Source organism: Marmota monax, unplaced genomic scaffold (assembly GCF_021218885.2).
Source record: "Marmota monax isolate L192 unplaced genomic scaffold, Marmota_monax_Labrador192_F-V1.1 WCK01_AAM20220418_F8-fsc00057, whole genome shotgun sequence".
Taxonomy (NCBI): Eukaryota; Metazoa; Chordata; class Mammalia; order Rodentia; family Sciuridae; genus Marmota; species Marmota monax.
Window position 1 is genome coordinate 11,667,914 of NW_026693933.1, and position 26,297 is coordinate 11,694,210.

Here is a 26,297-nt window from a genome sequence, read left to right on the forward strand (position 1 = left end):
TTCCCCATTATATTTCCCTTGACTTTGGTTAGAATTGGTACTGAGGTTGTGTGTTTAACTTGTTTGTAGTCACTTTTTAAACCTCTGAAATTTGTCCTTAAAAACTGAAGGCTAGTATTCAGACAAGCTCATAGTTGATGACAGGATAAAGGCAAAGTATTTCAAATGAGACATGAGAGCTGGTAATATGAGCTAGTCATTAATCTGACTTACCTGTTAGACACCTATTATCAAAAGCAAAAGAAATTAATCAGACCAAGTCAACTTTGTATGCCCTTTTCTGGTTTCTTCAATGCATTCAGGTAAAGATGTCCATATTAAGTTCCCATTATGAAATTGACCCACAAAGCTACATTTTTCAAAGACCATCACTATTCATTTACAAGCATAGATTTCAATATGACCCTTAGTTGACAAAACACTACAGCATGCCAGGTTTTTGTCTTGGTGCCTTTCACAAGCCAATACACCACTTGAGCTGGTTCAAAAACATGGTTTTAAAACACCAACAATGTTCGACAGAGGAAAACTGTAGCAGTATTCAAACGCTGAATGTATAGTGCATGAAGAATAGCATTTTATTAGGGACAGCCAATAATGTCCACAATGCTTTTCTCGTTTGTCTAATATTCAAAGAAAAATGGCAATATGCATAAATCTGAAAACTGCTTTTAAAAAAATAGGGGATGGAAATCTTGTAGACAACGGAATGTTGAAGAACAAGATTCACACATTTTATGTGTAAACATTACACCAAGTATTTGGATACAAAAGTATTTATTTTTATAAATTTTGTATTTAAAATAGAACTTTATATCTGTCTACTCACAAAACCTAATTTAAAACATGATACATTTATCTCTCTAGCTTATTTTGTTATTTTACAAACAACACTCATTTTGTAATTATTTTATCAAGAACCTGTACTAAATATTTGTTTTTATCAGAAAACATTTCCCTTTTATGTTAAAGAGTGCTTCTTAAATGAAGGCACCAACAAGAACTACTTTCAGATGGTACAGTATTTCTTATTTCTTGAAGACTCTGTGGTTGACCACTTCTTCATTAGTTACCTGCAGCAAGACACCTTCCTGCCAAAGGAAAAAAAAAGTATCTGAAGAAGTTTATCATGTTTGTCCAAAGAACCTAAATAACTTCAGTGGTGGTCTTAGGATCAAAGAAGACTCACTGATGCATACAGAATAAGCCCTGAATATCACATTCCTGAAAAGGCAGTAAAGCCAGGAAATCAATCTGAGTAATAGTTTTAGGAAATGAATTTCAGCAGTCAACCTACAGCTGTTTAGGATAGGACATGGGGTAAAAATTACATTTTAACCCAACTATCAGTAATGGGTACATAACAAGATTCATAATGTAGAGAGACATTTTACTTGTATGAGGTATTATCTGGAAAAAATCCAACTATTTTGTCCTACCTTCTGTCAGCCTCATCATCAAGAGTATGTAAAGTTAGAACCATAAATGTCTATTTTATTTAAAAAATCCTAGGTTCACTCAAAATGCCTGCTCCAAGAAATGTGAATACACAAGGGTGCAACGATGGGAAATCTCATGATTTATTGAACTTGCAGCCTAACTTTTACCTACCATTTTACTACCAACACCACTGAAGGAACCAAGAAAAGGTTTATTAATGATCACTTGGCTTGCCTCAGCTGTTGAAATGAAGCACTTTACAGTCTTTGTGGCAGCAGAATATACTTGTCCATGGTTCATATCAATGCTAAATTCCAGCAGGGAAAAAAATGATATGTTAAGCACCTGAATCTTCATGGAAAGGGAGGGGGTGGGAAAGAAGGAAAAAAGGGAAAAACAACCAAAATAATTTAAGTAAATGACAGATTGGAAAACAGGGTTTATAAAAATTATTCTCTTTTGAGTTTATATATTGTTAAACTCAATTTGTAGCTATGTTAAACTACATAAGAACCACTATACTGTAAGACCATTGAAGAGTTATTAGTTTATCTTTTAGGGAGGAAAATTAAGAAAGGAAAAGTAAATAAGATCTTACCTAAAGAAGTTTAACTGAAGCTTAGAACTATTTTGCTCTACACCCTCAGCTTTCGTTGGCATCCTTATAAACTACTGTAGTTAAAACTTTGTAGAAAACAGCACAGTTTTTTAAGACTGGCTGAACTTAGTAGCCGTCAAGAGTTCTCTTGTACTAGACCTGTGTCCCTGAAGAGTACCTCGCTGGGTTATTTCCTTTCCTTGCATTGAAGAAGCAGCATCTAAAAGATCTAAAAAGGTGTTTCTCCTTGCAGAGATATCCCTTAAGTTATCTAGATAATTTAATCCTGATGAATTGCAGACAACACACTTACATCTGACCACAATTTATCTTATACAATATAACAACAGCTTTGCAATGGACCTTAATTATACTACCCACTCCTTAACTTATTTAAAATAAAAAGTCTATAATTACACAATTTCCTTTAGAATTATTTTATTAAATCATAAATGTACAACAGCTTCTTAACTCTACACACGCACTTAAATTTTTTAAAGGAAAAACGTTATGTCTTATTACACCATGATCCTGGCTAATAGCTTTTCAAAACTTTGAGAAAAATCTTAAAAAAGGTTTCACATGTCACCTGAAACTTACAAATTTAACATTATCAAAGAAGGAATGCTTCTACACTCTTACAAAGACCACTAGAAAGAAACAACAATTAAAAAGCTAAGAAACTGTCTCAAAGGCATTTTTTTTTTTTACAATCCTTCCTCCACAGTAAGGTAATGTTATTAAATAATCCAATCCATTCCCAAAATGGCTCTCTGCATCTGCTCTGGTGTCTTCTGCCATATCACTGCATATTTATGCATGACTGAGATAAGAGTTTCCTTAACATTGTTATTTCGATAACCTGAAGCTGTTCTGTTACCTCTGGGCTCTCATCCTCTCCTATTTATACAGTGAAGCCTGTTTCAACAGAAGTAAAGAGTAAAAAAAAATAGGTTATGAAATTATCCATCTAACCAGATTTTAAGGAAAGATTAACATGATCCTAAAAAGCTTTTTACTCCTGCAGCTACGTCTCCCAAGACAATAATAATTGTAAAACTCAAAAACTACTTACCCAAGGCAAATAGGATGAAGCTCAGTATCGGCTCCTCCCACCATAACCCCCACTTCCTCCACTTCCTCCAGGACCATAATTTCCTAGAACAGTTAAAAGAGCAAAAAAGAAAGCATACTGTCATTTCCCGTCCCAAATCAAGTTTTTACTTTATAAACAATATAATCTGATATGTTCAGTTAACTTGATTACCTGGATAATGAAATATCTGGATTCATGAATATTTTAACTTTGTTCTTAAAACTTGGAAACACTATTGATGCTATAGTTTTACAAGAGGCTCCCCATCACCATTTGCTATTAAGAGATTTTAGAAGAATGTATCAACCAAGAGGCTGAAGAATCCTTTCCTACTAAAAGCTTTCTCAAGCCAAGTATCAGCTTGAATAAAGGCAGTCATTTAATACAGATTCATATCATGTTCTATGTATAACAATTTGACTTAACTATCTCCTTAAAGAAATATAGGGCCCCACCTAATATCTACTTTGCTAATCCCCAAATATCTTATACAGTAAGAGCATTCCACCTTGCCACACCAATCTCTAATCTGACATTAAAATCATTGTCAGAATCTTTGCAGATTTTATTTCGGTGACACCACATATGGGAGCATTACCACATACTTATTTCCCCTTATAAATTATGAAGGACCAAACCTATAATCACTAAATTCCTAAGAACCTCAATTTGTCTTTGTATATTACCTCCACCATATGGTCCCCCCATGTTCCTGCTACCACCAAAGTTTCCACTCTTCATTGGACCATAGTTAGAAGGTTGCTGGTTATAATTTCCAAAATCATTATAACTTCCACTTCCATAATTTCCTATAATAGAAATGTAGTATCAGTATAACAGACCTCAGAATATACCCAAACATCAAACCAATGACAGAGCCAAGTATTTAGGACACTCCCACAAAAATAGAACCTTCTAATCCAAAATTTTTTTAAAAGGCACTTAGTGATGGTCAAACAAGCAAAAATCGTCAAATAATTCAAACCCAAATTCCCAGATAAATGTTTCAGGGGTGGGAGGTGCTACGGATGTAGCTTGGCAGCAGTGTTTTGCCCACCATGCCCAAAGCCCCAGTTTCATCTCCAGCACCCACCTCTCCACACAACCCCCCCCAACAAAAAAAACTCAAGATGAAATTACCTCCTCCATAGTTGTCATAACCACCTCCATAGCCCCCACCCTGGTTTCCATATCCAGGTCCTCCACCACCATAGCCTCCTCTTCCTCCTCCATAACCAGGGCTACCTCCAAAATTGCCACCTAGTATAAAATAAACCTTTAATTACACATGTTTTCTATGCCACTTTATCATATTGAACCCATTTACAATTTCTCAAAGCACATACTTTTTATGAAACGGAATGTTTGTATATAGTAATCTCTTCCAGAATAACCTTAAAGACAGAAATACCTATCTTGTCCTGGGAAACATTTTGGAGTCTAGGATGCTTACATAACAGCATAAAACCATTTATACTTAATGACTGTGATGACACCACTCCAGAACTAAAGGTATTGTATTAAGGGTCCCTTTTTGATGGCTTCTTGAAATACTACATGTATTTTGGGTCAAGATTATGGGAGCAGCCACTGGCACAGTTACTATAAAGAGCCACACCCATTCAACTTGCCCCAAAGATAAACTTCCCAATTCATGTTTCTGTGAACTGCAAAGTTTTTCTTATGCAACTGTTAATTATCTTCTCATGACTAGTAGTAAACTGATAAGCTTTCTTATAGTTTAAAACTTCTCAAAGCCTGGTACACTAAGCCTCAAATTGCTTGCAGAAAGAACAAGAACTCTGCTTTGTCCAATTAAAATTTGAGTTCTGAAGCAAGGTTTTTACAGTGAAAATACAGGAGTTATTTACTCATGCCCAATAAGGAGCAAAATCGAGTCTATTAGTAACTCATGGTTTTAAAGGTCTCTTGTATTAGTTAAGTCTGTCTGGAACCGTCAACCTTTTCTGTATTTTAACCAAAGGAATACTAATGTTATCTTAGGACATCCATCATCTAGTTGAGGACTAAGACAATCCAACTGCTCTTAGATACGGGTCTCCCTTATACCCTGATCTCAGATAAATCTAGTATCCTACATGTTTGCAGAAAAGCAAAAATACAAAATATCACATCTAGCTCCAATTCTTTTTTCAAGAAATGAAATTACATGACATCTTCCATTTATGATTTTGCACTCTGTCAATAACTCTAAGAATGTACTAAATTATAATGACTAAGACACAGCTTATTTTACAAAAGCCTAAGTCCTTTGAAGTATAAAACACCAAACATACAATGTGATTGTTACCACATAAATCAACATGTACAAGAAACTTACCTCCAGGTCCTCCTCCATATCCATTATAGCCATCCCCAAATCCACGTCCGCTTCCATATCCATCTGTCAGGAATTAAAAAAAAATGATTTAAGCTAGTTAATCCTATTCATCTTAAATATTCTTTCCCCACTTTCTTGAAATAACCTGGGACAATAATGAAACACAATAGCGTAACTGTTGATCTATAAAAATTCATACACAGAAGTGCATAATTAACAATTTTCCACAGTAACTAACCTTTAGACTTGGACTTAAGCACTAAATTAAGATTCTATTCATTTATACAATGGAAGGAGCCAGCGCTTTTTTGAAACCTTAGTACAGAAATTCTGGTAATCTTTGGGACAAATTTTTAACTTAGGTTGTAATTCTTACCAAACCTAATCATACTTTTTTCTGAAATCAAGCATATTTTACCCTTCAATCTTTCGTAACTTGGAACTTACCAGATCCTCCTCTAAAGTTACTTCCTGGTCCTGGTCCAAAATTTCCACCGCCACCACGGGAGTCCCCAAAACCAAAGTTGCCTATAATAGAACCTCTGATTAATAGCAAGCACTCAAATAAATAAAAAGGGAAAGGGAGGGTGGATAAAAATGTTACCTCCTCTTCCACTCCTGGAACTTTGGACTTCTTGCATTTCTTGTCTAGACAAAGCCTTTCTTACTTCTGCATTATGACCATTGATGGTGTGGTATTTTTGCACTGGAATAAATGATTCAGACTCCAATAAATGATCACACTTTAATATTGAATAACTTTAAATTTACCTAATATATGTGTTCACATACCCCAAATCTAGTCCACACACCTAGTGCTTACAGACACTTACACACAATTTTGTCCACAGGATCATGGTCATCAAAAGTAACAAAACCAAAGCCTCTTTTCTTTCCAGACTGCCTATCGGTAATTATCTCAATGGTGTCAATTTTCCCATATTCTTCAAAGTAATCTCTAAGGTGGTGTTCCTCAGTATCTTCTTTAATTCCGCCAACAAACAGCTTCTTCACAGTCACATGAGCTCCTGGTTTTCCAGATTCCTACAACAGTGGGGGAGAAAAGTTATCTTGACAGAAGAAACCAGACATGATCAAAAGTACACCATTTGGGGGCTGTTAGTTCAGCTCAGTGGTAGAGCACTTGCCTAGCATGTGTGAGGCACTGGGTTTGATCCTCAGCACCACATAAATAAAAATAAAGGTCCATCAATAAATAAAAAAACTTTTTTTCAAGTACACCATCTTTGTATCTTACAATTCAACTTTTGAAAAATAAGCAGGGAGGGATATCTGTACATTTAAGTAAGTTTTAGTAAAGTCATTCAATTAGTAATTTTTAAAAAAAATTGCATTCTGATCATTAGGAATTTTTTCCATGTTATTGCAGAAGTTATATTTAGCTTACCTCTCTTGCTACAGCTCGTTTTGGCTCAACCACTCTCCCATCAATTGAATGAGGTCTTGCAGCCATGGCAGCATCAACCTCAGCCATGGATGAGAAAGTTACAAAACCAAAGCCTCTTGATCTTTTGCTTGCAGGATCCCTCATAACCTTTAAGACCAAAAGGAAACTTTAGCATTTAAACTAGCAACAAATTAGAGCTTTTACTGTGAATACTGAGTTGAATACTTTCTGCATGAGTCACATTTTAATCACAATTCCAAGAGATAAAGGGCTAGTGTCTGCAGCCAACTTTCCACAGTTAACCTACCACACAATCTGTAAGTTTTCCCCATTGCTCGTAGTAGTTTCTTAAACTTTCTTCTGTGGTTTCAAAACTTAAGCCACCAATAAAGAGTTTACGGAACTGTTCCTTTTCTCTCTGCAAAGGAAAACACCATTTCAATTTTTATTTACATTTTCTCTTTGTATGCAGGAAATTAAATTCTTAAATATGAGGTGACCTGCTGGCAGAGTACCTTTTTCCTCTCCAAAGGAACAGTTTCTAAAGTTTTCTGGGGGGGAAAAAAAAAACTTACATCAAATTTAAACCATATGTTAAACTGCATATTAGTGTGTTACACCAAAAAAGTTTCAGCTGAATTATACAAGTTTCAATGTCACTAAAGCTTGATTTAAATTTACTTCACATTAAATTATCTTAACCCAATTAAATATCACGTAAATTTTTACAACTTTCTGAGGAGAAACAATCTATTCCACGGTCACTGGAGGGTTATTAATAAATTCTTAAGATTTTCATTCGATTCTATATCCTAAAACTACCGTTCACTTTACTCAACCTAGAATTTTTCATATAAAGCCAAAGCTTACCAACTTATTTCAGGATTCAATACCCAAGAAGCAACATTCCCTTAACTGCTCCCTCTAGTGGTGACTACAAGTATCTCAACCTAATGAAACCACTGAAGCAAGTTTCTCCATGTAACTTTTAGAAAAAAAATTAATATTCAAAATGTACATAACCTCTCATAATCAGGCAAATTGTTTTGACCAATACCATTTTTAAAAATGTCTTTTTTTTTTTTTTTGTGGTGCTGGGGATTGAACCCAGGGCCTTGTGCATGAAAGGTAAGCACTCTACCAACTGAGCTATGTCCCCAGCCCGAAAAAAATGTCTTTAAAAAAGTTTAAAATGCTGGTTTTTTGGCGGGCACTCCATTAATTTGGTTACTTGAGTGACAGTACAATGTCAGCAAATAAACAAAAAAACACATTAATAGATCTCATATTTCAAAAATTATAGTTTCATATTATAACACCATCACTTACTTGCTCAATTAAAGCAGTTCAGGCTCACCAAACTTAGCATCCATCTGACTGACTACAACTCTTATTAAACAGTACAAAAACATAATACTGGGCTGAAATCTTTTAGTACCCTCAAACCAGCAAGAAATATACTGGATTAAACAATCCTTAATTTTGGGCAATTACTAAGGGTGACTACTAAAACTGGGCTCATGCAAGATACATTAAAAGGTCAAATATGAGTACTACTAAAGCAGCACTACTGCTCTCCACACCATTCTATGGAGGTTCTGGCTCCATGAAGTATCCCACCTGCATATAAAATGATTAAAGGTTCACTTAGACTTTTTTTCTTTGCTTAGTTTTGAGGATTCTGAACTTTTAAAAATAACAAGTTATCAAACTAGTTCTCTTAAAATTTTCAGTTTCAAAACAATGGCTATTCAGCAAGACAGTTTCCACCTAACTGCATTTACTGTTACGTGTTGTTAGATCACTAAATCCATAAAGTATATCTACAATTCTTACGTATCACTACAAAAAGCAAAAACTCTTTACTTACCTCAGTTTTTTCCAAACTTACCCGAAGTCGACTATCGATTATAAACAGTTATTTTATAAATGTACTTAGGGTCAAAGAAAATAATCAGGAAGACCCCCTTCGCTTGAAACTTATGCTTATCAATGTAATGACCAACCATGATTGCAAACAAATGAGAAAAGCAAGTGACAAAGTTCAAACACACAGTGGTCCATGCCTAAAACAGTAATTCACATTGCAATACACGCCTTATGAAGGACCGAGCCATGTTGTAATCTAAGTACAACTAGAATAAAACACGTTTTTGCTTCACTTTCTTCATAACTTCTGGCATATGTTGTAAGTAAGGACCGGTAGTTTTATCCAGTAAGGTTCAAGCTTCCCAGTAAAAATATTTAAAATACAAATAAATTCCATCATTCAAGCAGAACACTTCAGGACAGTAAAAAGACTCTTTATGAATACCCCTCCCCCTCAATGACCCTCCTCGTTGCTACACTCACTCTCGGTACTGAGGGCTCCAATTTTTTTTTCACTTCCAATTTGCTACAATTCGACTGCTCTTAATCAAAGCATACCCAGATAAAACCATTCGTCTTAAAATATCAAGGCCTGGAAAAGTGGTTTCTTTGTAAAAAGCTCGCGGAAACAGCGCCCAACGCCCTAGGTGGAGATACCTTCTCTGAGCCCGCGCCAACAAGCCCTGCGGAACCCCCCCCCTTCTGTGTGGCTTCTGAACGCAATGGCGCCATTTCATCGAGGGGAAGGCAGAGCGCCTTAAACGAGGTGCGCAGGACGCTAAAGATCCAAGCTCACAAAGCACTCCAAATCCACCTCGGAACGATATGAAAACAGCCCGAGAAGAAAGAAAAATAGTTAGCTACTTCTATGCTTTGATAAAAGAATTAAACTAGTAAAATTCAGGGAGTTATAAGAAAATCGCTGCGAAGAAGGAAAGACAGGAAAATGGCGGCCGCCAAATCCGGTTCCCGGGAGAGGGGGGGAGGGTAAGCTCCGCAGACTCGCTCACGAGGGCCCGATGCCCGCCGAAACGCTGAAACACGTAAAAGCCCGGTTCCCAAATCAGCGGGCCTTAAAAAAGGAGTGCTATTCCCCGCTTCCACTAAAAAACGGCCGCGGCCGCCATGTGGAAGTTCCCCATCCCCCACCCCAGTAGAGGGAAATGGCGCCGGGAGGCTGAGGGTGGGGAAGGTGTTTGTACCGATCAGGCCTCCGCTTTCGACCCCTCTCGCAAACACCAAAAGGCCAAGCGCTACTGAAGCGGCCCGGTTTCCTGCCACTCTCCCATGGAGGCGGCGGGCCGACTTCCACTGCGGCGCCAACGGCCTCACCATGCCCTTTCCAATAACTCATTGATTTCAAACCCGTTACCTCCATCGCGGACTCAGTCGCTTCAGCCCGATTTCCCGCAGCCGAGCGAGATGAGAGAGATCTCCGCGGACGAACACGAACCGGACTCGTCCTGGCGCTGTAGTGAGAACTGCCGCTGCTCGAGAAACAACACCGCTAAGAGCACCTCCACTCGGGACCGGCGCTGCTGCTACTGCCGCTAGAGCCGCTGCCGCCGCTTTTCTAGAACCTTCCCCCCCCCACTAACGCGTCCTCCCCTACGTCAGGCCGTTACGTAAACGCCTTAACCGCCGCCAATGGCGGGAATGCGCTACGCCCTCCTTACGCCGAGTACGTGCTCCTCCCCCCAACTCTGCGGATAGCAATAATGCTTTACGTCACTTGCGTAAATTGATTCAGTGAATTGCGGAAGGCTCGAGTCCTTCGTGTTAATCCTCTCGGAATTAAGTCCAGCCCCCGCCTTAGCGCAGGGCAGGTGAGAAACGGTCGCGCAGTTTGAAATTAACGCTGTCGGGAGGAGCTTAATCGGCCGCTCAGGTCCGGCCCCCTGATCCCACGCGTTCCCCTTGCAGCTACACCTTTGATAATCTTATCCCCCTTGGTTCTCCCGCCCAAAAACCCTGTAGCAAACCTTCGTTTTCCCTCCCCCAGCATATGGTAACTGACTCGGCCCCTTCCGGAAACACCCGAGGAGACCTCTAGTCAACAACCGAACCCTGGCCAATGCCTTTGGGGCTGACCACTCGGGTTCAGGAGAGTCTTTTCCAGAGGGGGATCCGAGAGCGACACTCGTCCTTAGCTCCCTATTCCCCCCTCTGCATTGGAGGCACCCTCTCCGAGGGGTGAGGAAGTAGGCGGAGTCCGGTTTTGGCGGCACCCGCAGCTACTGCGACACAGAAAAGCCAACGAAAAAACTCTGGTCGCAGTCCTCGCCCCTCCCTCCCCACCCTCTTGGGACCCCCCCCCCCAGGCCCCAGCCGCGAACGGTAAGTGCCGGCGCCGCGGTCTTTTTCTTTCTCCCTTCCCCCCCTTGCATTGACCGGGGATTCCAGGCGGGCGCGGCGCCCCTTCCTCTGATCGCTCGGCCCCGCCCCTCGCGGCCGCTCAGCGTGGGCGGCGTCACACCCCCCCTCGCGCGCTTGGTGCCCCTGCCCCTCCCCCGTCTGATGTGACTCGAGCTTGAGGCGCGCAGGGCTGGAGACGCTGCAGATCCGCGACCTGGAGCATCGGAGGTGGTGATGTCGGTGGCTTGCTTTCTCTTCCCCCAATTCCGTGGTAGTGCTTAAAATAACCCATGCGCGCCCGGGACCCTCATTTCCCCGCTTCCCGACCCTCCCTGCTGTACTCCGTGTCCGGAGCTACGGGAAGGAGCGGAGGGGCGAGTGGAGGCCCTGCAGCTGGTCTGGCGCTGCACAGGCCGTTAGGTGGGGGGGACGACTGTGCTCTCCAGAGGGTTGAAACCTGTGGTGCCAGCCGCCTTATTTCTAGACAAAGCGCATGTCTTCCCCTCCCCCGTCTCCGATCAGGAAGAGAGGCCTCCCGCCTCGCTGCGCTGCTAGCGGAGTTGGGCCTCCTGGGAAGGCGGTGCATTTTCCTGCAGCGTCGAGGCCTGGCGCGCGCGTTCCCTGTCCCGAGGCCGCGGCGTCCACTCCGTTACGTGGCCGCCGCCCGAGGGGGTGGCGCGGGCCCTGTGGCGCAGTGCCCTTGAGCCCCCGCGCCGCGGCCTTTGTTTCTCCCCGCGGATCCGCTGACCACGAGGCCCGCGCTCCCGGGTGGGGGTGGGTGCCTGGTCTTTAGGCCTCCAGTTGAGGGATTAAGCTGCGAAAGACCCGGGGCTTAGGGAAGAGGATATATAGGGATGAGTGTCTAGTGTCACGAAATGGGTTGGGGCATGTGTTTTTCCTTTCCTTTGGTTATTCCTAACTCCCAGTTGAAAAGAAGGAGGTTTTCAGAATAGAAATCACCTGGAGTTATATATGTAGGAGACTGTTAAAGAGATTTTGAGAAAAGATTCATGGTAGTTGACCCTTGTGAATTTAGTAATCATGCCTGGTTTTGAACCAAAACGTTTGTTCTTTTTTAGGGGAAAAAAATGAAAATTGAATTTATTGTAAATGGGACCTAGTTGGGAAAGTATTTCTCCATTTTTGTCTAGGTAAAGCTACTTAAGATACCAGTTTTAACTGTTGTGCATTTTTCTAGTGTAGCTCTTCAAGTCTGCAATTTTAAAAAATGGCCTCCAATAAGACTACATTGGTAAGTTAATTAAAACCTAAGATATGTAAGGATCTAGTTCTAATTTTTTTCTCTAAAAATTATAACTTGCATCTCTGTGGTTGAGAAGTTTATGTACACACGTTTTTCCCAGTTCTCCCCAGTAGTCCAATAGGGGAGAACTGAGAACAAAAACGAATTTGTTAATGTTTGTTAATGTCTCCTTTGAATGTAAGTGTCAAGTAGAACACCTATAAGATGTAAATTGAGCAACGAATATATTTCTGGTAATTTAGGAATAATGTTTGAATTATATTCACAGAATTGAAATTTGGGGAGTTAATGAGTTAAAAAAACTGATCGAAAACAGGAGTTTTGCTGAGTGTTTTTATTTTGAAATAAAACTAATTAAAGAATGTTACATGCTTTCTTGTGTTTCATAACAGGCTGTGCAAAAGTGTAAGAACATGTCTATTTAGATGTGTTAATTATAACACATTGCATTAATAATAATCATAAGCGTACAAAGGTGAGTTAACATTTTAAGTAAAGCAAAACATCTGGTTTTAATCTGTGTATTCTCCCCTTGGGTTTCACACTGAAAAGGCAAGTTTGTGATTTTTAATTTGTTCCTCGACCAGATGTAGTCAGATACTCTGGAAAATAGATTGAAAGATGTTATATGAAGCCTGTGATAGACTCTCATAAAAAGCACAATCTTTGCCTCTTAATTCCATAGTCTGTAAACCAAATGTAGGTGGTCAAATAGGCTTTTTATTCACCTGTACCCTTCCGTTATTGGATGGGAAAGGCATGAACTGTCAGTGAGGCTTTGAGGATGTATATGGAGAACAGAAAATCAATATACTGAGCAGGGCACAGTGGTGCACACCTATAATCCCAGCAACTAGGGAAGCTGAGGCAGGAGAATTGGAAGTTCAAAGCCAGCCTCAGCAGATTAGCAAGGCACTTAGCAACCCAGTGAGACCCTGTTTTATTATTAAAGGGCTGGGGCGTGGCTTGGTGGTTAAGTACTTCTGGGTTCAATCCCTGGTACCAAAAAAAAAAAAAAAAATCAATACACTGATGTTCATTAAGGTGAAGTTTTTTTGCACAGTTTATTAGCCTTCGGTGTTTGTATTTATTGGTATTTTCTGGGTTTGTTTTTTTTTTAAGGACCAGATGAACCACTTAAGTTTTTAATCAATTTTGCCCCATTATCCCAGATGAAAAACACTTAAAAATACAAATTGAACGCTGGGCATGGTAGTGCATGCCTGTAATCCCAATGGCTTGGGAGGCTGAGGCAGGAAGATCACAGAAATCAGTGTATTCTAGGAGAGTCAAAACATTATCTAGGAGAAAGAGGTTCAAAACCTGCCTTTGCATCTTAGCAAGGTATTAAGCAATTTAGTGTCTTTAAATAAAATACAAAAAGGGGCTGAGGATGTGACTCACTGGTTAAGCACACCTGGGTTCAATCCTCAGTACACCGCCCCCCAGCCAATCAATCAATAAATAAATAAAACTAGAGCAATGAATATTAACAAATTTTAATGCACCAGTATTGATCTAATTTTTTTCATTTTAAAATAATTTCATTAGTGTTGTGGGAACTCTGTGTGTGTGTTTTAATAGCAGGAATGTATTTTGGCTCCAAAACCTACCCCATGCTTGGAAAAGACTGCTGGCTTAAGCCAACATATATTTTAAAAGAAAAAAAAAATGGAACACTGTTATGTAGATTGTCCTGCTAGTAATAAATAAAGCATTTTGCCTGCTGGAGCTTTTTCTTTGTTTGATCCTTGTGTTTCCTTTTTGTTTTCTTTCTTTTTTTTTTTATGTTCTTTATTAGCCTTCTTCCTTCGTGGAGTAGCTGTTTTTTTTTTTCTTTTGTTGTTCTTCAGTTAGGATAGAAACTTTTTGCTGCAGTTTCTTTGATTATTAAAAATCATTAAAGGGGCTGGAGTTGTGGCTCAGAGGTAGAGCACTCGCCTACCATGCATGAGGCACTGGGTTCGATCCTCAGCACCACATAAAAATAAAGTAAAGATATTTAAAAAAAGAAAAATAAATAAAATAAAATAAAAATCATTAAAGAGGGCTGGAGTTGTAGCTCAGTGGTTGAAAGCTTGCCTTGCATGCGTGAGGCACTGGGTTCGATCCATGGCACCACATTAAAAAACAAAATCAAGATATTGTGTCCATTTACAGCTTTAAAAAAATTTTTTTAAGTCATTTAAGGTCTGACTTGGAAATAGAAACCTGTAAAATCAGATGTATGATTCCAGAGAATTTTTGTTTCTTACGTATACGTGTATATACCCTTATGCTTATAGCATGTTGTTTTAAAGTGAAAAGCATTTTGGCCTGTAAAAGTGACATTGATGTGTTTGTCCCAAAGGGTCAGGAAAATCAGTTCATTTTTTTTTTATGTTTTGAGATTTTAACATTGGTTTGAATTGGGAAAGGCATTGTGACTTAAGGCCCCCAGAGGTTCTGTTCTGTGTGTAAGATGTGTGTGTTGAATGTAGCAATATAAGCAGTATAGCCTTTAAAATGTATTCAAATTTTTTAATGTTTCTTTATTTCTCTTTTAGCAAAAAATGGGAAAGAAACAGAATGGAAAGAGTAAAAAAGTTGAAGAGGCAGAGCCTGAAGAATTTGTGGTAGAAAAAGTCCTAGACCGACGTGTAGTAAATGGAAAGGTGGAATACTTTCTGAAGTGGAAAGGATTTACAGAGTAAGAAACTTCTCTGCATTTTTTTTTTTTTTAATAACCTTTAATTACGGTCCTAAAAATTTGGTTTTGGCCTTACCTCACCAGTTTTACTATAGAAATCTTTAATTCTAGGCGTTATTCAAGGTATGTTTTTAAAAAGCCAAGATTTTAGCACTCAACTGAAAGAATGTATTTATTATGTAATACATTTTAATGTAGTTAGGAAGATATTTTTAAAAATTAGTTTGCTAGTTATAATAAAGATTAGATTTACCTTTTGGTTTGCCTATTCCTGCTATATACCATTTCCAAATAGTCTGAGCACCTACCAGAAATTGAAAACATTGTCTCACAGTTGAGAATTCCTCAGAGTCATTGTTTTAACGTTTTAAAACAACATTACCTTGGGGTGGGAATTGGGAGTTTGTGTTTTTAAAAAGACCCAGTCAAGTTCTTAATTGTGAAACTTGGAATAATGTTTGCTTCGATTCTATTGGAGTCAGGTTCAATTAATTTTGGAGTAAAATGGCAAATTGCCTACTTAGGTCAGTAGAGAGAGTCACAAAAGAATCTAGACACAATCTCTCAAAGGCATGCAGAGGATAAGGGAGGGAATGATTAGTAACTGTAGTACAGAGAACTATTTTCCAGTAATCTATAAATAGATGCAGATGATGAACCATGTTTGATTGAATCTACATTTTTGTTTTGCTTTACTTAACACAGTGCTGACAATACTTGGGAACCTGAAGAAAATTTAGATTGTCCAGAGTTAATTGAAGCATTTCTTAATTCTCAAAAAGCTGGTAAAGAAAAAGATGGTACCAAAAGAAAATCTTTATCTGACAGCGAATCTGATGATAGCAAGTCAAAGAAGAAAAGAGATGCTGTAAGTATAAAACATTACCCACCATGCTGGCTCTTCATAAAAGACAAGGTTTTTTTTGTTTTGTTTTTCTCCTAATCAAGTAATTTCAAAATACCATTAAGAAGCCTTTTATAGGGCTGGGGATACAGCTCAGTTGGTAGAGTGCTTTCCTCACATGCACAAGGCCCTGGGTTCAATCCCCAACAGCACAAAAAAAAAAAAAGTCTTTTATGAACAATGTTAAGACTGATGCCTTTGCATTACAGTGAAGGCAATTCTGATAGCATATCCTCATTATAGTCCATTAGTGGTATTGACCACAAGAAAGTACTTTTCATATGATCTGTGCTAGAAACAATACTTTGGTTTCAAAGTATATGATCTTTGATAACAATAATAGCTTTATAACTTCTGGCATAAATTGAGATATTTGGTTCATTCACTACATAAATACTTTGATCCAGTCTTTGCTTCATTAGTGCCTTGCATTGGGCAAATCTGATAACTTCTACCCTTGACTTAAGAACAGATTATACTTGTCTTACCAACTGTCCTAGCATGGCAATTTGGAGAAGTGTTTTGGTGATGAGTTAGTTTCTAGGCTTAGGCACTAAGTATGCAATACAATATAAATTGGTAAAGGATTATAGATTTGAAATTTGATGATTTGAACATTAAATCTTATCTCTTCAGCATCTGGCTTAAGGAATGCAGACAGCTCTACTGTTGCAGTTTATTGCTGGGATATGTTGTTTAGGTGGAGGTATGTGAAAATAGTCCACACTCTGGTACATGAAAAGGAAACTTAGCAGAACCTCTTCTCCAGAAGCTTTAGGGATTCCCAAGGATCCTCAGACCACCCATTGGAGAACCACTTCTAAGGTTTTTCCTATTTGCCTAATTCATACTGATTTTGAGACAAGACTTTTGCAAGGTTGCTTATTAGGGTCTCTAAATTGCTGGTGCTGGCTTGAATATGTGACCTTTCTACATCAGCCTCTGGGGTTGCTGGTATTATAAGCATGTACCACCGCATACCCAGCCAGTTGTCTGCTTTTGGTTCAGTTTTTTTGTTTGTTTGTTTGTTTAAGCCTTCTACCTAAGAAATAAGACATGTACAACATGTCTTAGTACCATGGTCTTACTTCAGTTGTTTCTATTTCACTATTAGAAGATTTTGATGTAAAAGGTATATTTCATGAAGAAAAACTAGAAGTCATTTGCTATGAAAAAAGTAATCACCTGACTTCTTTTAAATAGGCTGACAAACCAAGAGGCTTTGCCAGAGGTCTTGATCCTGAACGAATAATTGGTGCCACAGACAGCAGTGGAGAATTGATGTTTCTTATGAAATGGTAAGTGATTGATTGATACTTGGTTGATTTTGTATTTTTGGTGACCTGGGAATTGAACCTAGGGCTTCTTGTGTGCTGGGCAAATGCTCTACCACTGAGCTACATCCTCAGCCTCATTGGCAGATTTTTCCCAAAAAAAAAAAAAAAAGAATTTTTTTTTTCAAGCCATATCTTAGAAAGATTTTATAGTTTCATTTATAAAACACAGAAGAATTATCTGCTGGAGAATTATTCTAGTTACTTATGGCAACCGTGTTTTTTAAGAGAAGGTCAGCAAATCTGTGATCTCTTTTGGAAAAATGAAGTTTATTGAAACATAACCACAGCTACTATATAATCCTCCTGAAACACTTAAATACTGTTTAATTGAATTATTTCCTGAGTAGTTTTCAGTTGACATAGCAATTCAACTTGAATTTTTTTTCCTTATAACAGGAAAGATTCAGATGAGGCAGACTTGGTGCTGGCAAAAGAAGCAAATATGAAGTGTCCTCAAATTGTAATTGCTTTTTATGAAGAGAGACTAACTTGGCATTCTTGTCCAGAAGATGAAGCTCAATAACTATTTGCATTGTTTTTTATATATATTTATATATATATATAAAATCTGGGTCTTGGTTTTTGATTTACTAGTGTGAAAAAATAACTACATTCTAATGAAAATCAAGTTTGATATGTTGGTTTTGAAAGTAGTATTGGGGAGTTGTTGGGTTTTATTTTTTGTTTTGCATCAGTAGCACTGGTTACTTTGAACAAATAAAAGCTTTCTGTAGTTGCTTCCTTTATCAGAAAAGAGCATTTGATATGATGGTATATTTCCTCTGCTTTTCTAAAAGTTGGGGAAATTTCTGTAGTCATTACTCAGAACTTGTTTTTAACTCATATGCCTAAGGACCATTCTGGGGGTTTTGTTTATTTGTGTGTGTGTGTGCATGTGTACATAAAATACTTACATAATGGTTTTGGTTTTTTAAACATTCACCAACACAAAAACAATGGGTAGTAAACCCAAGTTCCTGAGATGCCATCATCCTCTGCAACCTAAGAAATGTCACTTCAAGTTAAATTGAAATTTTCCCTAAACTTAACCTTTCAGATTAAATAAGTGATTCTGTAGTTAATTGGACACTTTAAATTAGATGATTAAAAGCACATTAAATTTACATCTGTCGTCACATAAATGCAACAGTTTTATTTGCAAAATTCCTGAAAGGAAAAATACTATCACTATGCCACTTCTGCACCCAGGCAAGTAAACTAGACAAATCCTAGTTTGTCTTAAAATTATTGAAGAAAGAAGTGGGCATGTTAAGAGTTCTTCTAGTTAGCCATTCCTTTTTTAAAAGTTGAAATCTGCATACTAAAAGGTCATAATTCATGGAATGTCTTTAAGATTTGGCTCATAGAAACCTGGTCAGATGGCTAAAGATGTTGGCAATTTATAGCTTGCTCACATAAATTGGTGAGGGAATTTTTACAGTCTAAACTATTGACCTGCATGTGTTTTCTTCACCCCAGTTCATCCTTAACATGTAGGCTCAGTCTTTTCAGTATTTGGATTACTGGTTCAACACAAGCCAGGAAAATAACTTTGTAGTAATCAGAATGTTACCCAACTGTATATTGTTTACTTTATTGTAAATACTGGTGAACAATGGTCAATAAATAGTTTTATATTCCTTTATGTGATGAGACTTTCTTTACCTGATTTCCTTTATAAAATACTTATTCTGTTGGAAAACACATATCTACAGAATTCTAGTATCCATAAAGAGAAAGGGAAATTATGTCCATGCTGTTCGTTATCATCTTATTATAGACTCTTGCTGTTATCAGTTCACAGATGATATGACCTAGTCATCTTACCAATTGGTAACTCTGTTAAATTTTATTGTGGGTATTTATTGTGTCTTGGGTGTTATATTAGTTTTCTGTTGGTTCTGTAACATTTTACCACAAATTATTTAAATACATATTTAACATTTCTGGGGATTGGAAGTCTACAGTCAGTCCCAGTGGTCTAAAGACAAGTTATCAGTGGGTCCTTGGATCTTCAGTGTCAGCAAGCAATATAGCACCTTCCAATTGTCTCCCTCTCTTTTCATCTCGTTTACTGTAGCTAGCTGTTTTGTGAAAAGATTGAGCCAAACCATTCAAGTTCTTGAATTCCTGAGTCCTGAGATTTTTAGCTGAAAGCCAGGGGAAAAAAAATAGCACTTTATTGTAACAAGTCAAATGTTACAGAAATAAAGCTGCTTCATTGATCTCCCCAACCCCCACATAGCTCAGTTGTACATTTATTTGCTGTTTGTACTATTTTATGCATTTATGCTGCTGTTTTAACAAATAATTTTATGTATCTAATTTTTTTTTTAAGCAGCTTACATTCAAGCCTCTCTACGTTATTCTAGCATAGCTGCTGGCTACTACAGTCAAGAGTTTAGATTGGAATCTGCTGTCTTCCATCTTTTATTTCACCACCCCATACTTTAGGTTTCTCTTGTATGAAACGTTCTTGAGCTGGTATAAGGATGAATATATGTATGTGAGACATTTAGAACAGTGCTTTGTACTTAGTAATCAAGATACATTTTACCTGGGTTTTTTTCCTAAAAGTATAGAAGTAGGCTTTATATGAAGATTCTCTAACTTGATTCCCCAACTTAACTAGTTGTTAGGTACTTAGTTTGTAGTTTTTTGCTGTTAAGATGAATGTGAACATTCTTCAGTATAGTCAAATAGATATAGATGGATTCACAGTCATTAATGAAGTCAAGGCACTGATTTACTTGTCTACCAATAGCTTAACATTCCATATTCTCACTGGTATTACAAATATTTAACATCTTACTAATTTTTAGCCAATCTGATGGCATCTTGTTTTAATTTGCATGTCTGTTTTTGTTAATCATTTACTTAAATTTCTGTTTTGGGGGTTTTGTCTTACTTGTAGATAGACACAATGCCTTTATCTTATTTATTTTTATGTGGTGCTGAGGATGGAACCCAGTGCCTCACACATGCTAGGCAAGTGCTTTACCACTGAGCTATAGCCCCAGCCCTATACGAGTTTTTTAATGAAGTCTTTTGTGTTGCAAATATTTTCTCCTAGTGTTGTGTTTTAATATCACTTATGGGTAATTGTTCTGTCTTCTGGATTTCTTGTTTGAAAATGACTATAATCCCAGGAGGCTGAGGCAGGAGAATCTCAAGTTTTCAAAGCCAGCCTCAGCAAAAGCAAGGCCAAGAAACTCAGTGATACCCTGTCTCTAAATAAAATACAAAATAGGGCATGGGATGCCCAAACAAAATATCTGTCGCATCCTAAAGATGAGTTATACAAATACTTTAAATTTTCTTCTCTTCGTTGACTTGTATTTATAGTCAGGGGTCTGAGATTATATTGGATATGAGAGATTCTTGCTATTTTATTGATTCTCAAGAAGGACATCAATACAGCTGGTGAAAGTGTGTCTTGAACATGAACTAAGGCAGATACCTGTTGGTAAAGGAAAATGTGAGGAAATCATGAGTTTGAACCTGATCATTATTAGGCCTTCCTATCTGTCACAAAGAACATCCAGGTTTAATTCACCTTAACCACAATACTCTCAAGGCTTCCAGCTGTCCTCACACATGGCTATGTGCTCCCACAAGCTAATGAAGACAAATGTTTAGTTTTATTTTTAAATTTCTGTGTCTTAATAGATAAAACTGAAAGGCTGTCTTATAGTAGGCATTTTTATTATATCAACAGGAAAGTTGGATATCAAGCAAAATATAATCCAATATGAAGTAGAATATAAATAGTATATGTGTAACCTTATAATGTATAAACTCCTTTGTCCTTTGTTGAATAAGTGAACTTGTACTTTTATATTAAGTCAATAACAGAAGCAATTTGCTACAAAAAGGAAGTTGTAGGTGCTAATCTTGATACTTTGTTGTTTGACCCATCCTCTACTTCTCAGGTATGTGACAGTCACTAATATAACTACTAATGGAATAATAATGGAAGGGATAGTGTGAGTTGTTGAATTTCTGGATGTTTCGTTTTGTGCACATGTGTGTGTTTCAAAAATAATATTAGGTTGAAAACAGATTTATGCAGACAGTCATCAGCCACCAGGAGTACAAAATATGAAATATTAATTTGGAGACTTTCCCATTAGAGCTTTTTTTTTTGGGGGGGGGGTCATAAAAGCAAAAATAATGAAAATAAGTACATGGCATTTCTCCCAGTGAGAAGTATTTAGTTACTCGAAAAATACCTAACATTGTACACTATCTGCCAGGCACTATGCTGTTTTCTAAAGTTTCATTTAATTTTCTGGGGAAGGCACGTTTGGCCCTGTTTTATAGGTAAAGAAGGTAAAAACATTAAAGATCAAGTCCATTTGTATAAACTAAGGCATTGACTGTAGAAAGAAAAGAGGAAAAGACTGTATTGAAGTCATATTTTGTCCATTAGTAACTGCCCAATATGTGTTTAAACTTGTTTGGGATATAAAATGATGTGGAGGGGTGCAAAGTAACCAAGATTTCATTTTATAAGTTGTTTTTAACTAAAATAGCTTTGAACATAGATTGAAAAATTTCTTTGATTCCTTCTATTAATGTAATAATATGTCTGCAATATATATAATTTGGCCAAAAGTAGAAGATATCAACCTCAAATTTGCTTAAATAATGGTAATTACTAGCCTACATACAATAACGAGGTGGTTCAGAGCCCCCCCTTTTTTTTAAATAATAAGGAACAAGTTGAGGGGGTATTATTTTTTTAGTTGTAGATGGGCACAATACCTTTATTTTTATGTGGTGCTGAGAAACTGACCCAGTGCCTCACACATGGTAAGAAGGTGTCTACCACTGAGCTCTCAGAGCCCCATTTTGAATCCCAACTCAACTCTTTATTGTATGAACTTAGACAAATTACTCTCCCATGAGGATGATATTCATGAGGTGTTCAGTGTTAAATAAGTATGAATCATTTAAAAACCACATAGAGCTGAATATACATATATAACATGACTGGATACTGCCAATCTCCACTGCAAACCTCAATACCAAACTCAACTCTAAGTTTACAACGACTAGAATGCTGGACTGGCACAACCCCGATACATGCCATCTCATTTCTGCTGCTCTTTTTATGTAAGGTCTCTGAGAATGATTTTCATGAACTAAAACACAGGACTAACTACTGGGTAGGTTGGCAAATCCCAGATTCCCAAGTCTGCTTGTAAGAAACACCAAGTTCCACTGTCTCCAATGTTCAGTTCCAAAATCCTTTAAAAGATCTCTGATTTTCTGGCCTGGGTCCAGTATCCTTCCAAGAGCTATCAACTAGTACTATGATTGAATCAGAGTGCTTTCCAGAAAAAGATTGGTATATTTGTCTTAATATTACTAATGCACAGAATTTCAGCCTTTTGTTCTTGTTTTTTAGAAAACTTCTCAAATATATTTAGTGTCCTGGAACTTCCTAGATCTGCCTACCAAATTTTACTTTTCAAATGAAAATTGGAACCTGCCCTTTTCCTTTAGAGGAAATTTGACTTGGGAGATAAGGACAAGAACATTGATATTTGAAATATTCTTGTAGCTCCATGAATGCGTAGAGAGTTTTCATTTTTAAAAAATAAGATCATAAGCTCGGCCTTTGAACCTTCTTCAAAAGTTCTGCAATTTAGCTTTATTTATTTATTTATTTTGGTACTGGAGATTGAACCCCCAGGGATGCTCTACACTGAACCACATCTTTACCCCTTTTTATTTTTTATTTTGAGACAGGAACTTACCACACTGCTGAGGCTGACCTCAAACTTGAAATCCTCCTGCCTCGGCCTCCTAAATTACCAGGATTACAGGTGAACACTGTACACTGTACTCTGCCTGGGCCTGGGCTGTAGCACAGTGGTAAAGCACTTGCCTTGCACGTGTGAGGCACTGGGTTCAATCTTCAGCACTACATAAAAATAAATAAAGATATTGTACCAACTACAACTAAAAAAAAAAAAAAATGATGTTGAAATTCCATAAGTCATCTTGCATAGCAATCTTTGATAGAATATTTTTTTTAAAGAGAGAGAGAGAGAGGATTCTTAATATTTATTTTTCAGTTTTTGGTGGACACAACATCTTTGTATGTGGTGCTGAAGATCGAACCCGAGCCACACACATGCCAGGCAAGCGCTACGGCTTAAGCCACATCCCCAGCCCTTTTATAGAATATTTCAATTCCTCCTATAAGGATCAAGTTCAAACTTATCTACCAGCTTCTACCTATTCTTTGGTGCATTTATTGAATGCTGATAAACCTAACTTAATACCCTAAATAGGTAATTCTTGAATATATTAAACCAATATTTTCAGTGCTCTGAAGCCATGTTTAGTGTCTTAGTGCTCTTTAGTCATTTTGATGAGGAGCAGTAAGAAAATCAAGTGGGAAATGAGAGACAGATATCCAGCGGGGAAAGTTCAGGTGAGAATAAGCATTAGAAAATTGGAATATAAAATAGTAAATAAAAGATACATGTTGCATTCAGGATCCATGCCATCAAGGCCTTAAGGAGGCTTTTTTTTTTTTTTTAATTGGTATTTCAGTAACTGAACACCTGGATAGATTCCAGGATGTAGTGTTATGATGAGGTTCCTGTTTTACCTTTTCACTTCTCTAGGCTCTTTGTTTGTCTATCAAAGATATCTGATTCCTCTGCCCCAGGAAAACTTTCTAAATAATAGAAACAATTCTGATGAGCTAATGAAAAGGAGAAAAGTTTGGATACTTTGCTGAGGGAATGCTGTAGCTTTTTTGCAGTTTGTTATGTGAAGTGGCAATACAATGAAAGACGCAGTTGTTCTCCACAGAAGTCCCTCTCAACTTTCCAGAACCAAAACATTACAACTAATAGAGAATTCTTGGAGCAAATTACACTGCCCTCTTCTGTTATGACATATAAATAAGATTCTGATCTTCCTACTGGTAGTTGTTATGCAAATGAGGGCAAAGACCTCTGATATTTGCTTTTTCCTCTTCTAGAATTTAAACTTCATGGGAGCAAGTACTTGTCTTTTTTACTGCTGTATTCCTAGTACCTGGAAGAAGGAAGGCCTTGCATCTATTTTCAGAAAGGAAGATTGGAGGGAAAACCCTAGATTTAAATTTGAGCTTGAAATATACCATTCAAAAGCTCAAATGAAAAAAGGTCTGCCAAAAGGAGAGTAACCCCTAAGATCAAGTTCAACATATGAATTCTTTTTTTTTTTTAATTGTATCTTTCAGTCACTGGATTCTTTTTTTTTTTTTTATTTTTTTAATATTTATTATTTTTTTAGTTTTCGGGGGACACAACATCTTTGTATGTGGTGCTGAGGATAGAACCCAGGCCGTACGAATGCCAGGCGAGCGCGCTACCGCTTGAGCCACATCCCCAGCCCTCAATATATGAATTCTATATGAGACTAGATAGGGCAAAGTTATATTTCACTTAAAATTGAAAAATGGAAAGGGTTGGTTGAGATTAGTGCCTGAAGGCACACACTTTCTTTTTTCTCCAAGTTACGGTAGCCTGCTTACCCTGCATAATCTGCAATAGCCTCCCTTGTACTTATCATTGTGTTCTATGCTGTTAATAACTTCTCCTTCTGTTACTTCTCATTTATCTAAAAGCATAAGGACTTTTCTTTAATAGTAGAAAAGTGGACTAGAATGGGCCCACACCCTGCCATTTTGACCTGAGAAAGAGGGGAAGTAAGAAGGACTCAGGGATTGTGAGTACAAGTTCATTTTCAAGGATGAATTAAATCCATGATGGAAACCGTAGTTCTTCAAACAAGCAGCCTCAGGTTTAAATTGGTGCTATTATGAAACAAGCATTAACTATGTTCTGTACTTGATTGGTATTGAACTAGGTGTAAAATGGTGGCAATTTTGTTTTAAGACATGCTGGTGAGAACATTTGATAAAGCTGTCCTAAAAATAAAGGATTGAATAAAACAAAAACATTCAATCATGTTTACTCAGCTATCCTGAAGAAATATGCTATATTGAAGTTATACCTCTGGTTACACAAACCTACCAATATACTAACATATTTAATTGTATACTTTTAGTGGGTGACCTATATGATATGTGAACTACATTTTAATAGAGCTGGGGGTTTTGTGTTAGGGAGGGTTGTTTTTTCGTTTTTTGTATTAGTGATGAAATTCAGGGGTGCTTTACCACTGAACAACATCCCCAACCCTTTTTATGTTTTGTTTTGAGAAGGGATCTCACTAAATTGCTGAAGTTGGCTTTGAATTTGCAAATGTCCTGTCTCAGCCTCCTGAGCTGCTGGGATTACAGGCATGAACCACCACGCCCAGCTATTTGAAGAAAAAAAAAAAAAATTGAGAAGGCTTTTAGCTGAAAACACATACAAAGTCAATTTTTATATGATTATTTTCAGATTAAATATGATTACATTCTTGCTATTGAGTTTCTTATATATTTTGGATATTAACCCCTTACCAGCTATATGTTTGTATTTTGTCCCACTCCAAATAAACAGGTATACAATAAAGTACATGGAAATACAAATTAAAACCACAGTAAAGTATCACCCAACACCTGTAAGAATGGCTATTATAAAAAAGACAATCTGGGCGCAGTGGTACACTCCTATAATCCCAGTGACTCAAGAGGCTAAGGCAGCCTTAGCAAAAACAAGGTGCTAAGCAACTCAGACCCTGTCTCTAAATGAAATACAAAATAGGGTGGGGATGTGGCTCAGTGGTCCAGTGCCTCTGAGTTCAATCCTTGATATACCTCCATCCCCCCCCAAAAAAAAAGAAAAAAGAGGGTTGGGGGTGTACTGCAGTGGTGAAGTTCTTGCCTAACAATCACAAAGCCCTAGATTCCATCCCCAGCACCACTCACACATACCCAAAAAGACAAAAGATAAGAATCCTTGGTAAGATGTGCAGAAAACAACTTTTGGATACTGTTGGTGGGAATGTCATTAGTATAGCTATTACTTAAAACAGCA

The 26,297-nt window shown here is 37.6% G+C and overlaps 2 protein-coding genes across 14 annotated transcripts; one reads left to right on the top strand and one right to left on the bottom strand.

Moving 5' to 3' along the window:
* Positions 1-555: 555 nt before the first annotated feature.
* Positions 556-10,332, bottom strand: Hnrnpa2b1 (heterogeneous nuclear ribonucleoprotein A2/B1). 6 transcript variants are annotated; one of them, XR_006855988.2, is made up of 13 exons: positions 10,125-10,332; positions 7,399-7,434; positions 7,191-7,301; positions 6,884-7,030; positions 6,309-6,519; positions 6,080-6,181; positions 5,923-6,003; positions 5,476-5,538; positions 4,275-4,394; positions 3,821-3,943; positions 3,114-3,196; positions 1,675-1,747; positions 556-1,091 (listed from the first exon to the last, which is right to left on the bottom strand). XR_006855988.2 is itself a non-coding variant. In XM_046463662.2 (12 exons), exons 1-11 carry the CDS (start codon positions 10,128-10,130, stop codon positions 3,135-3,137), a joined length of 1,062 nt encoding a protein of 353 aa, XP_046319618.1. In that variant the 5' UTR covers positions 10,131-10,332; the 3' UTR covers positions 556-1,091; positions 3,114-3,134. The 6 variants fall into 6 exon arrangements, 4 of the variants coding, with proteins under 4 accessions (XP_046319618.1, XP_046319617.1, XP_046319616.1 ...); XR_006855987.2 differs by having other exon boundaries at positions 1,612-1,747; XM_046463662.2 differs by lacking the exon at positions 1,675-1,747.
* A 394-nt stretch (positions 10,333-10,726) lies between these two features.
* On the top strand, positions 10,727-18,946 carry Cbx3 (chromobox 3). Of its 8 annotated transcripts, none has more exons than XM_046463669.2 (6): positions 10,727-11,089; positions 12,306-12,359; positions 14,918-15,060; positions 15,766-15,928; positions 17,168-17,262; positions 17,698-18,946. In XM_046463669.2, exons 2-6 carry the CDS (start codon positions 12,336-12,338, stop codon positions 17,822-17,824), a joined length of 552 nt encoding a protein of 183 aa, XP_046319625.1. In that variant the 5' UTR covers positions 10,727-11,089; positions 12,306-12,335; the 3' UTR covers positions 17,825-18,946. The 8 variants fall into 8 exon arrangements, with proteins under 8 accessions (XP_046319625.1, XP_046319620.1, XP_046319622.1 ...); XM_046463664.2 differs by lacking the exon at positions 10,727-11,089 and adding an exon at positions 11,216-11,343; XM_046463666.2 differs by lacking the exon at positions 10,727-11,089 and adding an exon at positions 11,237-11,335.
* The last annotated feature ends 7,351 nt before the right edge of the window (positions 18,947-26,297 follow it).